Raw genomic sequence first — 15,615 nt, 5'->3', positions numbered from 1 at the left:
CACGCGTGGACAGCGCGCGTTAAGCTCCGCGGGGGAGAAATGAAACGTGATTAAAAAAAATAAAAAAAAACATTAGATCAAAAATAAACAGGGAGTTTAACACGCAAATAGATAGAATCGTGATGGAAACTCGTTCCCATCACCTTACAAACATGACCCAGCTCACTCACCAGCTGATGGTGACCGCTGCCGCTGCTGGACAAAGACGACTGATGAAAAGCTCCAGCCCAAAGTCCGCCAAACTTTCAACCAATCAGCTGGCTTCATTCTCTTCTTTGTTTTTGACGCTGATGGCTCAACCTCAGGACCGCGACCGCCATCTATCGGCTTGAAGTGTGTTGACAACTACTGAAATGGAATACTTCTATATTCATGGTTCTCAACGGCAATACCTGATTAAATTAAACCACAATTTTGCATGTAATTAGGACTCTTATAGAATAAGGTAATTATCTGGAGTTGGAAAAACTAAAAACGTAGTAACATCCTTCCAAAAGCTTATTTTTTTACATTTATGCTGTGGGCATATACTATACTTTTTACCTTTACATTACATTTTTTTTTTTTTTTAAACAAATATCTTCAAAAATGAGTGGTGTCTGTTTTAAACTGTTTTAAACAAAAGAATAAACCATGGTACTGGTAGTGAAAACCAACAGATGGTTTGTAAAGTTGCCAGCAATGGCGTCACTTGAGTTCTGCACCCCAGTAATTATTTCCTTGGAGTGTAAATAACCCTCCACAAGTAAACATACTCGGTATTAATTTATTTTACCCGAAAGTGGACCGAGGATAGACTTTTATACTCCAGGTTAGGAAATCAGTTCCAGACCACATCTGAGATTTCCCCCAAAGAAAAACCACACAGACACGTTTACTTGGTTTCATCATATTAATCTGAAATTACTCCATGAGCCAGTTATATACAATGTATGACCCACAACCCACCCCCCAAAAAAATAAAATAAACGTAGTGGCAAAGCTCAGTTAGCAAAGTTGGAATTGTACAATGATAAGTATTACCATGAATATTATCAAGGGAGTTCAATTTCAAGTGTACATGACAACCAATGTATTCTCAAGGCCATTCCTTTCCCATTCCAAATAATATAAACATCAACTCTTTATTGGTGTGTCCTCCATTTTCTAAATACTCTTCAAAGGTCTTCCTTTAAAAATAGTCATATATATATCATCAGTCCATGAGAAAGTGAAAACGCTTCTGATAAATACTCTATCATTTCAGAGAGAGGGAGTTCACTCCTCTCGTTGCTGCCGCTGCCGCTTCTTTCGCTGTGGGGAGAATTTTAAAGAGACAGAAAATTAGTTGAGCACAATGAAGGTGAAGACCTGAGTAACACAGTGGCATTCTGTCCTTCCAAATGAAAACAAAAACATTTCAGAGATCCATAAAATCCTGCCTCACCACACAAATGGAGTCGCTTTTGGCAATTTTGTGTAAATGCATCTCAAATGTATCAAAAAACATCAATTAAAACTAAATCTACAGTTTTTAAAGACTAAAACGAGCTTTCAAACACACGTGCTGTCTTCATGTAATCTTTGTTCTTTAGTTTAGTTTACTTTATTGTTACTGTTCACTAATACAACAGCTGTTTACAAACCATGTATACGTTTTCACCTTTTTTCTCTTCCTCTTTCTTTTTCGCCGCCTCCTCCCTCTGTTTCCTGATGATGGCGAGACGGGCGAGGTCAGCTTTGGCCTGGTCTGTCTTTCCTGCTAAGTGCATCTTCATGTAGCGCTCCTTAGCTTTCTGCTTTTCAATCTCTTCTCTTTGTAACAGAAGGGTGTGTGAAAAAAAAATCCAAACAAAAGTAGTCAATAACAAATATATGTCATAGAATTCGATAAAAATAAGAATAAGTTAACTTAAAATTGAAGACCTGACACTAAATATTTGGCCAACATACGCACCTCTCTCTTCTTGATAATTGCCGGGGCTCCTCTATCTCAATCTGCGTCACCTTCTTGGACTTCTGAACTACTCTGTTGGGATTCTCGATTTCTATCAAGCCCGCCACGCCAGTTCTCTTCATCTGTGAACACATCAGAGCAGCTCATGAAATGTGAAGTGAACAGGGTTGAATAAATAATAACTATTGGCCGGTTTGGTACCTGATTTTAGCACTATAGACATAAATGTAACTTAAAGATAATTGAATAATAACTGCAAAGCAGGCAGCTGCTGGTACCTCTGCACTGTCATCGTCGCTGTCTTCTGACCCGGACCCCGGGAGCTTTGCTGCTGCTGTGTCATTCTGAGCTGCACCCTCATTATCTGCCTCTTCCTGCTCGTGCTGTAATGTAGAAAATGAAACGCACAAAAGAAGAACATGATGAGGCTGAATTTTGTACACAGCTTTTTTCTCAAACCAGCACAATGCAGCAAAAAAAAGAGCAACCAATCCCTGGAAGACTGGCAGTCAAAACAGGCCTCTTGAAAGAATATTTGAAATATATTTTTATACATTTCTTTTTTTTCCCAACCCTTCCGTAGCATTGATGAATTTTACAGGTGGAACTCGGCAGCAGTTTGTATAAATTCATCTTCCTTTACAGATTCCAGCTGGTAATATGTGTTGAAAATGCCCCAGATGGACAAATGTTGATAGAAAAACATTTGTTCTAATATCAATGCATTCATTTTTTTTCTGATGAGAAGCATACAACGTCTATTAAGATGACTAATATTCAATATGAAGATAACCGTAATAGGTGTTAATGTGATCATTCAATATTAACTGGGATAAACTTCAACCTCCACAATCCTGCCTGGAATATAACAGACTCTGACGATGGACTGGGATTCGAGAAGTGCAATCAATGTATAGCAATGAGTGCAGTGGTTGATTCACAGGCCAGAGGGAGTGGAGGTCCAGCTCGCTGCGTCATCGAACAGGATGAAGCTGTTTAGAAGATGGATCGATAGATGAATAAACGATTCATAACTTACAAGAGAAAAGTCTGCAAGCTGTTGTTTGGCTCACTCTACTGACTGAAAAGATGTCACTACAGAGCAACACTGTCAGCGATATTTTTGGGGCCAGCCGAGTTGGCACTAAGAGTCTCTGGGTGTGTTTAACCCACCAACCTTCTTCCTCTCCTTCTCTTCCTTCATCTGGGCATCTATCTCCTCGGGACTCGTGTACGTCCGCATGCGACCCTTGTGACTCCCTCTCTTTCCTGTGGGAGTAAAATAAAAAAATGTCATCATGACCACAATAAGGAATCCAATTGCATTCTTTCAACAAAGACGCAACAACGGGATAAAGGTCAATAACAACAATGAAGATATGCGTGTCACATATGAGCAGGTTTCTCTTTGACGCATTTGAAGGGACGAGCTTGACGTATAATAACTTTTACATATGTGGTGACACACTCCAGAAACACTATAAACAGCAGAACGAAATATCAAGAGCCTGATTAAGCTCATTATTGAGTGAATATGCTGTCGGATTAAGTTTCATGTTATTTCAAAGCTCAGGTTTATGACTCACAGCTCCAGCAGCATGTTGGCTCTCTGGGTCAACTAACACTTTTAAACACTTATTTTTTAACATAATGTAAATAATATTAGGTTTCCTCTTACCTCCTTTAGGCATTTTAGACGAAAGCTTTGTTGTAAATCCACAAAAAAGAAAATAATAACAGAAATCATAGATGTGAAGGCAGCGGCTCTAACTGACAGCTGGGGAAACGCACACTGCTCATGTGGACCAAAGATCTGCCTATCAACAAATCCTCAACTCAAAAACAACATTCCACGTTTTTCATCAGATTGTTTGGCTACTGATATTGTTTCAAGTCTCATGTAAATATATATAGTTGTTGCGAAAAATATTTTTTTTCTGTCAAGCATATAAACAAAATCGTCGTATTTATATTCAGGCAATTTGCAAGTATGCTAAAGTGATGCAACACGATAGGCTCGACTGTTAAAACCTCTGCTTTTATTGAAAGAACGCATTTCTAATTATTGTTCTTATCCAAATTCAAAGTACATTTATTAATGTCTATCGTGTAAAGATGCGATTTAGCAAGTCCGATAAACACCCATAAATGGACTGTGTTTATTTCTGTATTGTGACGTCATTCACAAGCGCTCAAGTGAACCTCGAAGTGACGTTTTATCTGTGCGACGGATGCTTTCTCCGGAGCGACAAACAAACGAAGACACTCCAGGAGAATTTTCTTTAAAAAAAACAAAACAGAAAAATGCCCAAAGTAAAGAGGAGTCGAAAACCCCCTCCAGATGGGTGGGAACTCATCGAGCCAACTTTGGATGAGCTGGATCAGAAAATGAGAGAAGGTTCGTCGGTAAAACGCGACTATCCGGACACTCGGCTGAACTAGCGAATTAACAGTCGCGATGTCGTTTAGCTTTGAAGTTACTGACAAATCAAACCAATAGTTGTTATATTGACTGAGGAATATAGACAGCACAATGTAAAAATGTTATTAAAGGAATGCGTCCTTAGTTGGAATTGAATGATTGCGACGCAAACACGCTGTTCCTCATCAGATCCACCACCCGCTCCTTCGACTCATTATAATTGTAGAATAATGTGATTCATCCATACAATGGCTTTGCCTTGAATTCCATCCAACACCTTTAAGATGCACCACAGAGTTGAATTGAGTCAATAAATTAATCACAAATTAAATGGGATGGCTCTATTTCCATTTCCATACTAATGGTTATATTCGCCAACGAAGTTGGTCCACAAGGTTAAGTTTACGCCTGCGTGTATTTGTTGGCTTGTATGTTTGTATTGCAGCAGAGTTCCAAGAACTACTCACCCGAAGTGGATGACATTTTCTAATAATATGTCATCCCAGAAACTATTGATTCCTGCTTTTCAAATTGTGATTCTCTTGATTTTCCCACCACGTCGTAGCTGAAACAGAGCCTCACGAGGGAAAACGAAAGGTGGAGTCTCTTTGGCCCATTTTCAGGCTTCATCATCAGCGAAGTCGATACATCTACGACCTGTTCTACAAAAGGAAAGCCATCAGCAGAGGTAGGCAAAGTCACCTGAGAGCTAAGCGCCACTTGGTCTTCATCCATCTTTCTTCCATCATCTTCACTATGTTGATGAGTTTTACCCCTGCTTCCACAAAGTATAACATTTTAATTTTAACACGTGGTGTTCCTCCATGTTTGTGCCCTGGCAGAGCTGTATGAGTACTGTATAAAGGAGGGCTATGCTGACAAGAACCTGATTGCCAAGTGGAAGAAGCAGGGCTACGAGAACTTGTGCTGCCTTCGCTGCATCCAAACACGAGACACCAACTTTGGGACCAACTGCATCTGCAGAGTCCCGAAGAGCAAACTGGAAGTCGTGAGTCCAACAGAGTTTTTGTGATTAAATAGCATCCGTTTCAGCTACTGTCCCTAATGCATGGATTTGTTGTAATGTAAATGATCAAAGCCTTCAGAAATATATGAACGTGTACATTAAATAATCTGGTGATATCTCTTTCCTCTCTTGCAGGGCCGAATCATTGAATGCACCCACTGTGGATGCAGAGGATGCTCTGGCTGAGCTGCGGGTTTTGGATTCTTTTGCTAGATTTCACCTTCTTTCTTCCTTTTTTTTTCCTTTCATCATTAGACGCCATGGTTCACCCAGCCTTCATTAATTCATTAAATCAGTTTGTTGACATCCTCGCCGTCATCCTCAATTGCCCTTATAAGGGATCAGTAATTTTACTCTTCCATTTTGAAGCATAGCAGAGCATCCGTGAATACACTGAAAGGGGCCATATTGTCTTAACTCAGTTGGGTTTTTTTTTTTTTTTTGGTCTGTTTGTTTTAATACCCAGCTATGAGCCCTCATCTCCCAAAGGCCACACGTGGGAAGTGAAGACGTGGCCTGTCATTCCACTTAGTCCTACTCACTGTGAAGCTCATTGCTGATGTGTTTATTTCATTTACCGAGGGCTGGAAAGGAAATGAAACATTTTTCTGTCTCGTAGTCTGATTTTAAATAAAACATTTTACTTTCACTGGCTGTTGTGGAGTGCATTTTTGTTTCAAGTATATAATACTTTCCTGCAAGTCACTTAGAAATACCAAGATAATATTTAATATAGGGTATGAAGGTAACCATTTACAAATCGGTGTGATTATGATCATTTTGGGAGTTCTTGTAACTGCTTATTTCACTATGTACTTGTATTTAAGTAACATTGACATAATTTATCTACTTTGCACCCTAGACTGGAAATCAAATAATTTTTTTTAAAGAATAAACCTACAAACATTGTGATAAATGGGCTCAATTCTACTCAGGCAACTGTGATAATGCACTTATTGACAATGCCATGAGGTTTGATTAAATGTCACTGTAGTTTCAGTATAAACTTTTCTCTGGAGCTCGCTGCACATACGAATCATTTTCACTGCTTATTGACAAAGCTTCCCCAAATGTATCCAAGTATCATATTTTACTGATAAAGAAAAATGTAATAGTACATTCCCCTCAAGATTCCCATTTCTTTAGACATTTATTTTAGTCTGTACAATAAATTAAGTTAGCTGGGGGGGTTTTTTTGTGCAAAAGATGGGACATTTTGTATTTGCTTTGATTAAATTATCGTCATTTCTGAGCTGTGGGATCATGACAAGGAGGGAAAATCTTTTTTAAGTGAATATTCCTTAATGAAATTAGTTCTTTAATTCAATCACACAGGCCCAATTATGTTAGACTATAAATACATGACCTGAGGATATTTTGGCTGAGTGTTTACAGCTACACCCCTCAATCTCTACGTTTTCTCTCTATTTTAAGAACTTGCACTTGAAATATAATCAATGGTATACAAATTTTGATTGATATTGTATTGGAAGTTAGAAAATGTGCTGCTTCTCTCTTTTTTTTTTTTTAAACATCGTCTGAACTGCAAATATTGCAGAATCACTGACCAAATCTTGCCGAGTCACTGTAGGAATGCGATCTATACCCGTGTCCAGGCCAGCTGGCATAAAGTCTGCGAGCTCTTCATCTGTGCAGCCCATTCGATTACAAAGCCTTGACACAAAAACAAGCACCTCCTGCTGCCGGCTTCTTTAAATGCAAGACTACCGCGTTCAGTTTTAGTTTTTTTTATCACCAAGTGCCGAAGTGAAGCTGTTTACATTGCATGTCGTACTGTGAGCCGCCCACACACTCGGTTCCTGCAGGACAGCATCATTATGAGGATGCGTCGGTACATTTGTGTTCACATCACACATTCACTGGCACTTTCTCCTGCGTCCGCCACCTTTCCTTCTGCTGCTCCGGCAGGGCAATTAGATGTGTTCACAGCTGAGCATTTATTATTCATGACACCTCAAGCACTCGCACATCCGTCACCAGTTGAAGGAAGTCACACAGATAGAGAAGGTTTGATGTTTTAATGGTGGTCTGCAGGCTGCTCTGGTCTGTACCTCGCAGGAGCCGACGGTGAGATTAAACGACGACGAATTCAACAACAGTTTTAACCCTGGCAAAAAAATAATTTAATGTAATATCATGGACATAACGTTAAAAAAAAGCAGAAAGGTATTCACAATGTACTTGTTTGAAATCACTGGCAATGACACCGTCATTTGGCCCTGAAGTGATGAGATACAAAAAGGCAGACAGGATATGACAACATAAGGACACTGAGTGACGACATGTTAAGCACACGGTGGTATGGCTTATTGGGATTACATTCACCTTTTTTTGCATTAGAGCCTGCTAACAAAACTGCTAAAAAAAATGAGTTGCTGTAACAAATAAGGAAATTAAATGCGTTAAAGCTTGTAAAAATATTAAAACAGCACATGCGGCAAAAGAAGGCCAAACGGCACTAAATAATACTCTGAATTGAAATCAAGACGTGAGGAAGCTGTTAAGTTCAAAACATGAAAACAAAAGCACAGCAGTCATGATCCCACATTGTTTGACCTTTCACATTAAAACTCTGACCATGCAGTCACAAGAACAATCTTAGATAAAGAATCACGGCTCCAGCAAACAGTTAAAATTTAGAGGACCCTCCTTCAGGGTTGTTTTTCCTCCAGATATGATTTTTTTTTTTTTTTTTTATTAGATAATCCTACTTGGGCAATCGCATCCAGACAGGAAACTCCGGGTGCTGTCAGCACATCGATCAGAATTCAAATTTCATCCAGCGACAATAAATACTTGATTTGTTCAAAGCACTCCCACAGAAGCGGTTTAAATTAATGACAAAAAGGCAACTATCCAAAACGAGTGTTTTTGCTTCTGATGGCACAGGAAATAAACTATTTTCAAAAGAATAAAATATACACACAGATATATCACCGTCTCAAACCGTTTAGCATCTCATCCAAGTCAGTTCATCCAAAAATAACAACCCAAAAAAACAGAATAATTATGAACACAGTAACCACCCTGGCACATGACAGTTCTCATGCTGACACCACAACACACTCGCACAACTTTTAAGACAACAGTGAGTTTCAATACATTTAGGTTAAGTAGCTTTAAAAATCTCCCCGACTGTGTGAGTGATAACCGTGAGGACGCTCGCCACAGTGCTGAACATCGACAGGTTCTGCTGCCGCTGGCCCCTCCCACAAACACTGAGCGAGTGTGACGAGGTTGCAACTCCGGACATGCAATTATACACACACACACACACACACACACACACGCACGCGCACACACACACACACGATCCAACTGGATCGAGATCACACAGACGGCAAAACACACTCGACACGCATGCATCATCACGACCCCCAAACCAAGCTTCTGGGAAAGTTTCCTCCATGCTCTCAGAAGTCATTTACAATCGGAACGCAGTGTTTCTATTAAGGAACCAAGTGGACATTCGTCTGTTGCTGCAGGAATGTGTGTTCAAACCTCCACACCCAAAAAAAAAAAAGTGAAAGTGCAGACAAGTGGGGGGGGGGGGGGGTTTAAACATTTTGGTCCTTGTAGTTGTGTGGTAGAGAGAGAGAGAGAGAGAGAGAGAGAGAGACGTGTCACAAAACCAGCTGTAACAAGCCTGCGCGACGCCAATCAAGATTTCCCTGCAGAAAACATCAGCGTTGTAGAATTTGTTACAGCAATCCAGAGAAACGTGTTTCCATGTGGCTTGAGTTGGAGCAGACAAATGGCTTGCTGACCGACGACGACGGAACCGGTTAACCTGCACACACACACAGACGGCCGTGACGGTGTGAGCGCTGTAACAGATGGAAGTGTGCGTTTAAGCCTGTAGAAACACTGACCTTAACTGCATCAGCGCAAAGAACATTTTCCTTCGTGGACGTGGAAAAAAACAAAACCAAAACCCTCAAAAGGACAGTAAGAAGAGATAACCTTCATCTGCTGTTACGTGTTGTTTGCGAGCGTCGACGAGGCTCCACTTCAAACACTCGCCGTCTCCTTTCACCCGCAATCAGAGGGGAAAACGACACACCATAAAAACAATAACCAGTGCAAGTGAGTTTGTCCTGAAACTAAACTGACTGTAAGACCTTGTTGTTGATCCAGTTTGGTCCTCTAAAGAAAAAAAAAAAAAAAGTTTCAGACGATTTTTGCTAAAAACGTGTTTAAAGAATCCTTGTCCAGCTATGCGGTTAGATTTTGTAAAAAACGCTGGTGGTGTAGTTAAAACTAAAAGATGGCACGGCTGCGCTGCCGCCGCCGTCACCGACGGCGGGCTTCAGGTACTGCTGCGTGATGAGCTGGCTGAGGTAGAGCAGTATCTGGCTGTCCTCCTCGCCCAGCCCCAGCTGCTCCTGCAGGAAGCAGCGGCGTCGGCCCTCCACCGCCTCGGCTCCCTCGGCGGAGCTGAGCGGCATGTGGAGGTGGTGGGTGAAGGTGAACAGGAAGGCCTTGGCTGCCAGGTGGCAGAGCGTGCTCTGCGTGTGGAGGAAGTAGGTGGAGCCGCGGCGGATGTAGGTGCGGTGGTCGGCCATGTTGGCGAGCAGCTGGCCCTGGTACGGCGGACAGCGCAGCGTCTTCTGGTCGGCGTCCAGGATGGAAATGTAGCGGCTGTAGCGGGACAGCGAGTAAAGCATGCTGGAGCCGACGGGCGAGGCCACCCTGGAGGGAAAACATGGGAATTCATACATAATCCGGGCAGGTTTACTAGATTATGCAAATATTTTTATATATTTTTTTTATGTTGCAAACAAAGCCTGAAATCAATGGCTTTTATTGTTCATCATTGTGTTTGTAAGCAACACATTGGAGGGGAAGGTGCACATCAACTCACTTTACAGCAGAGACGCGACCGTTCTAGTCCTGAGCTGCTCACACTGGTTTTATTTACTTTTTTTTTCTCTGTTCCCATCATTTATTTATCAATTTTCTCCTCACAATGTTGACTGAGGAAAAAAAACCATAGCCTACAATGCGTCCCTTTCTCTCCCCACATTCAGATTTCTAGGCTGCAACTGTAATGTTTAGTGTTTAGTCATAAACAACTCCATTCTTATTGATTTGCATTTTGCCCACGCAGGCTCTAATCCATCCTTCCACGGGGGTCGCTGGCAGCAACACACAACCCATAACTCAACTACTGCTGCTTGCACTGGTGTAGATCATTTAAAAAAATTTTTATTTTTTTTTAATTACATTTTTAGTCCAAACTCTTTAATTGGGATCTTAAAAAGGTCCTCACAGTAGCTTACTCGCCCTAACATACACATTTGTTGGGATTGTGGGAAGAAGCTACAGCACCTCTACCCAATGAGTTCCTGGAAATTAAACTTGCCTGAACAGGACTTTAACAACTAAAACTTCCTAAAATAAAGTTCCGATTCTGTTGCCAACATAGAATGCTTAGAATTTTAACTCAGTTCTTTTTGTTTTATAGAATCACCGTCGCTTAAGAATTTCGACTTCAATAATGGGAAAAATAAACTGTGCAGCTATTGCATCGTGGGCGAGCCAGTTTTACTTGAGTAAATATTAAAAACTACACCCACAAAAGCAGAAGTTTAATCCACAAAGTAACTACATTTAGCGGTCTGTGGAAATTGCATGGCATTGCTGTCAAAATGGAGAAACGGTGACATCAAGAAAAATGTCAAGGACCTGAGCTGAATAGCTGGTTGTATGAGTCACCGAGGACTGAGTCAGACCAGATGAGTAACAGCAGAGTAAAACATCGTACAAACTAAAGTTTACATTGATGCTTTATGAACAGCCAACTTGGTCTTTCATTTAGGCTGTATAAAAGCCACCTGTCTTTAGTGAGTCTGTTCTTCTTCCACCTCTTCTATCGTCACTTCGCATTGAACATTTAGTTTCGATGAGAGTGAAAAGCAGCCATACCTTTGGAGTCCAATGAGTTTCCACCTCTGCAGGTCCGTCAGGGTAAAGGGACAGGACAGCCACGCCTGGACCCTCTCGCCACATTTCCCAGGACTGGGCACAAAGAGCGCCAGCGAGGACACCAGCCGTCTGACTCGCCCCTCGTCCGCCCCGAGCACCACCAGGGTCCGGCCGCTGAGCAGACACCACAGAGCTTGCATGGCGAACGGGTACTGACGGACAAACCTCAAGGCGCCTTGCCCCGCCTTCTTCCTCTGGCGCAGGGTCACCACGGCCCCGTACCCGAGCGGCGAAGCGGCCCGGTCGGATCCCGTGGAAGTGCTCATGGTGCAGTCCGACCCGTCGGAAATACGTGAAACCGCATCGCCGAGGAGGCCCGTGGGCAGCTCCAGCCCCGCGGCGGGGCTTTCGGTGCTCGGGGAGCCCACGGTGTAGTCATCCTGGAGGGGGAGGAGGGCCTGGGGCTCCTGGTTGACCACCAGGGTGTGAGAGAGCTGCGGGTGGGAGCTTTGATGCAGACCAGGCGTTGCCTCTAGGGCAGGAGCCTCGTAGAGGAAACCCTCTTGGGCCATGCAACAGGCCGTGTCCAGCGGAACCAGCAGCTCAGGCTCGTTCGGCCCGACGCCGGCGTCGTCTTTACTGGCCTCGAGGTCTGAAATGACCTCCAGCAAAGACACAGGTGTTTGGTCCCCTCCGTCATCCCCCTCATCCTCCCCTGCGGTGGTCTCCAGCTCCTCACTGCTGCTCTCCCTCTCCAGGTCAGCGTTGTGGTCAGGATCAGGCGTCAAGTCGGAATCCGGATCAGGCGCTTCGGATTTAGTACTGGCCAGACTGTGTTGCTTCTCTGCCGGACACGTTCCGCTCTTATCGCTGCTGAAGCTTCCTTTGGTCTCCTCCGAGCTCTCCTGGGTTTCCAGAGTCTGGTCTGAGGGGGAGGACTCCAGATGGCTCTCTCCGAGTCCGAGCTCGCTGTCCTGAGTATGACTGGCCTCTGAGGCTGGGTCAAGAGGATCTGGGGGTTCGAGTGCATCCAGCAACAAAAGTTCTGGTCCCAGAACAATAGGGGGCGGATTGAAGGGTACATAGTTGTCCACGGTGTGATTCACAGCACAGAACGGTCTTTGTGTTCCTACGTCGTCCTCGTCGTCACCAAGGTCGCCTTCGAACAGGAAGTTGGTGACGTTCTGCTTCCTGCGGAGGGCCTTCTCCAGACGCCGCGTGTGTAGGTAACACAAGTCCCCCCGGAAACTCCTCTCCGTCTCCTTCAGGAGCACCACGGTGGCCTCGTAGAAGGTCTCGTCGCACAGCTCCTGCAGCGTCTTCAGGCGTTTATCAAAACATTTAGCCGACTTCCCTTTGATCAGCTGCGGCGTGTAAGACGGCCTGCGCTTAACGCCCTCGTCGTCTTCCTCATCCGCCTCCCCGTCGCCCCCTCCCTGTTCGTCCCGGCCCCGCCTCTCCTCATCCTTCTCGGTGTAGCTGAAAGGTTTGGCGAGCTTGGCGTATTTCTCCAGCAGCTCCTCGCACTCGTTCAGGCACTCCGTCATGCACTTGTGGCAGGCGGCGGCGTGAGGATCCCGGCGAGGGCGGCGGTGGTAGGAGCTGATCTGCCTCAGCAGGTCGCGGTGCTCGTAGATGCTCTTTTCCACGTTCGCCAGCTCGTTGGCCTTCTCCACCGCGTGGGCCGAGTACATGCACTGAGGCCCCGCCTCTCTCTGGAGACCCTCCTCCCGCTGCAGCACCGAGTGAGTGTACCTGAGGGGACGTTTAAAACGGGAACGTTTGCAAATCAGGTCGTCATACAGGAGAAATTAACTCAATATGTACATCACACTGAATAATGTAATCTTCACTGTGGTGTTCCAGTTTCGGAATACATTGTACCCATTACATCAAGGTCTCTCTGCTACAACATGCCTGGTTGTCATCATTTTCTCAGCAGGTTGTTGACGTGTCTCATGCTACTCTTTGACGTTCTTCATATGTTCAGAGCCAAAAATTAAATGGGTACTTTCTTCTCCTTTCAAAATGGATCGTCTATTCTGAATTTGTATTGCCTTTTTCCACCCAAAGTGTTAAACGGAGCCTCTTGACGACTTGACACAGGATGATATCGGAAGTTCACCTCAAGCTGAAACCTCTGACAATGTATGGAAATTAAAATGATGCGTTCTGGAAATAAAGCAAGGTAGGCATTATGTGAGGGGGAAATCGCAGGAGCGCTTCCTTCTCTGACAGATGACAAACACATCCTGTCTGTCCTGCTCATTCACTCAGAGTTCTTGTTGAAATCTCAAGGCCATGAGTGCAATGCGGCCATAAAAAGGTTAAAAATAGATCAAACCAGACCAGGCTGGAAGACTTGACCATGGACAAAATGCCTCTACTGACCAGAATGTCTGTGACAGAGAGGACTTAAAACCACATGGCTGGAACTGAACCAGATAACAGTGACGACAAAGCAAATTCAAAGCAGCGTGAAAACTCCTGTTCACTTATCTGAACAAATTGTCTAATTACGACTCAAACAACAGAAACAGTTATGAGAAATCTAATTCAAAGGGTCTACTTTTTTGTTTTGTATTACCGACGGTTTAAGTTATTTATTCGGTTTTTGCTTGATTGTCTAAAACTCTGAGTGGTAAAGAATTTAAAAGATCTGTCCTGAAAGCTCTTACTCAAGGTCCCGGAGCTTCCTCTGCAGCTCCTTGGCGAACGCCCTCCTGTTCCCGGCCTTCAGACACTCGGAAGCCTGTGAGAAGCGGAAGGACAGCTCCTGGAACTGCAGCATGATCTTCTTCTCGTCAGCCGCCACGTACGCCATGCAGAACGGTCGCACGAAGCCCCTGGCCTCCAGGTCGTAGAGGGTGAGGTGATGGACGTAGGCGAACGCCCCTTCCTTGGAGTCGCCCAGCACCACCCTGGAGTCCTCCACAAAGCTGAGCCTCGGGTAGCCGCTGCCCGGCGGGTGCCCGACGAAGGACGCCTGGTAGTCCACCGACATGATGCGCAGGGAGAAGTAGTTGAGATCGAAGGTGCCGCACACTTTGGGATCCTCGGGAATGGTGAGCAGAGGCTGCGGGCCCACCTGCTCCGAGAACTCAGAGATGAGGATGAAGTCTTTGGTGAACTTGGCGTAGGAGGTTTTGGCCCAAGGGTTGGAGTCAGCCAGCGGATGGAGGGGGACGGAGAACTCCTCCGGGAGAGCCCAGGGGTCCACGTTCGCCTGCCCATACTCATCCTCTTTAGTGAAAGCGACCACGTCCGGGGAGCCGATCATAGTTGTGCAGTTGATCAAGGCATTAGAGACACAACACACAGTGCAGCGCCACCAACAATCATAAAAATGCTTTCAGGGCACAGCGGCAGGAAGCAGCCCCGCAAAGTGCAAACAGAATGGCCATGTTCCTCTCACATAGTCCAGATGGCACTAGCAGGAGAAGTGTTGGAGCTGCTAATCTAGCAGTGCACAAAATATTAATTATTTAGCTCATTAAAAAAAAAAAAAAATGTAGGGGTTCCCCATAAAAAGAGCTGGCCCTAAATTTAGCTGCCCCCCCTGCAGGTACCGGTTCAACGAAAAAGGAATCACTGATGTGCGTCCAGAGAAACACAAATGAGTGTTAACAAAAGCAATTATCTCGCGCCAATCACAGCAGCTCATCATCCGCGCCGTGCAGAGACATTCTCACAATGTGGAGCGGCTTCCGGACACTTCAAGCTTCACTCAGTCCGTCTCCGCCTCGTGCCCTCGTGCGTCGCGTCCAAGCACGTTTACTGACGTCTGGGAATGAAACACAAGATAAACAGCTGTTACACACAGTAGCGGGGCGCTTCACCTCGACATCCAGAGACGGGCGCCATGTTTACCCAGCTGGATGTCGTCTGGTCACGTGATCCGTCCTCCTCCCCTCTGCAGGAAATCCACGCGGAAATGGAAAAGTCACTCTTTTTTTTATTAAATTATTATTTTCTTTTAATAAATGTAACTTCTTTCTAATTGCGACGTGTCTTAATGTTTGGTGTCTGTGTTTTACATTTTTATGACATTAATATTTATTGTGCATTTAATATGATTATAAAAAGGAATTATTAAACATATGTTTTAGCTTTGATAACCTAAATTTATGTACGTTACTATTACTGTAAAACTGTTTGTAATTATTATTAATTCAAGTTTAAAGTAACTATTTTCTAATTAGTTTACATTTAACTGTGTGCGTTGTATTCCCTAAAGACTCATATTAATAGTTAAAGAACTAAATTATGTCTATAATCAAA

At 44.0% G+C, this 15,615-nt stretch overlaps 3 protein-coding genes across 3 annotated transcripts; 1 reads left to right on the top strand and 2 right to left on the bottom strand.

Annotated features, from left to right (window-relative positions):
- Positions 1-884: 884 nt before the first annotated feature.
- Positions 885-3,737, bottom strand: pdap1b (pdgfa associated protein 1b). Its single transcript, XM_080510947.1, has 6 exons — positions 3,615-3,737; positions 3,114-3,205; positions 2,215-2,319; positions 1,937-2,058; positions 1,643-1,794; positions 885-1,293 (listed from the first exon to the last, which is right to left on the bottom strand). Exons 1-6 carry the CDS (start codon positions 3,625-3,627, stop codon positions 1,238-1,240), a joined length of 540 nt encoding a protein of 179 aa, XP_080367073.1. The 5' UTR covers positions 3,628-3,737; the 3' UTR covers positions 885-1,237.
- Positions 3,738-4,170: 433 nt separating this feature from the next.
- Positions 4,171-6,034, top strand: bud31 (BUD31 homolog). The gene is made up of 4 exons (XM_080511741.1): positions 4,171-4,334; positions 4,924-5,046; positions 5,201-5,367; positions 5,521-6,034. Exons 1-4 carry the CDS (start codon positions 4,241-4,243, stop codon positions 5,569-5,571), a joined length of 435 nt encoding a protein of 144 aa, XP_080367867.1. The 5' UTR covers positions 4,171-4,240; the 3' UTR covers positions 5,572-6,034.
- Positions 6,035-9,629: 3,595 nt separating this feature from the next.
- smcr8a (Smith-Magenis syndrome chromosome region, candidate 8a) lies at positions 9,630-14,614 on the bottom strand (the record flags this gene model as incomplete). The annotated part of the gene is made up of 3 exons (XM_080512166.1): positions 9,630-10,098; positions 11,335-13,089; positions 14,013-14,614. 3 exons carry the CDS (start codon positions 14,612-14,614, stop codon positions 9,630-9,632), a joined length of 2,826 nt encoding a protein of 941 aa, XP_080368292.1.
- Positions 14,615-15,615: the final 1,001 nt, after the last annotated feature.

This window comes from Blennius ocellaris (genome assembly GCF_963422515.1).
Source record: "Blennius ocellaris genome assembly, chromosome: 16".
Taxonomy (NCBI): Eukaryota; Metazoa; Chordata; class Actinopteri; order Blenniiformes; family Blenniidae; genus Blennius; species Blennius ocellaris.
This window is presented reverse-complemented; position numbering and strand designations above follow the sequence as displayed.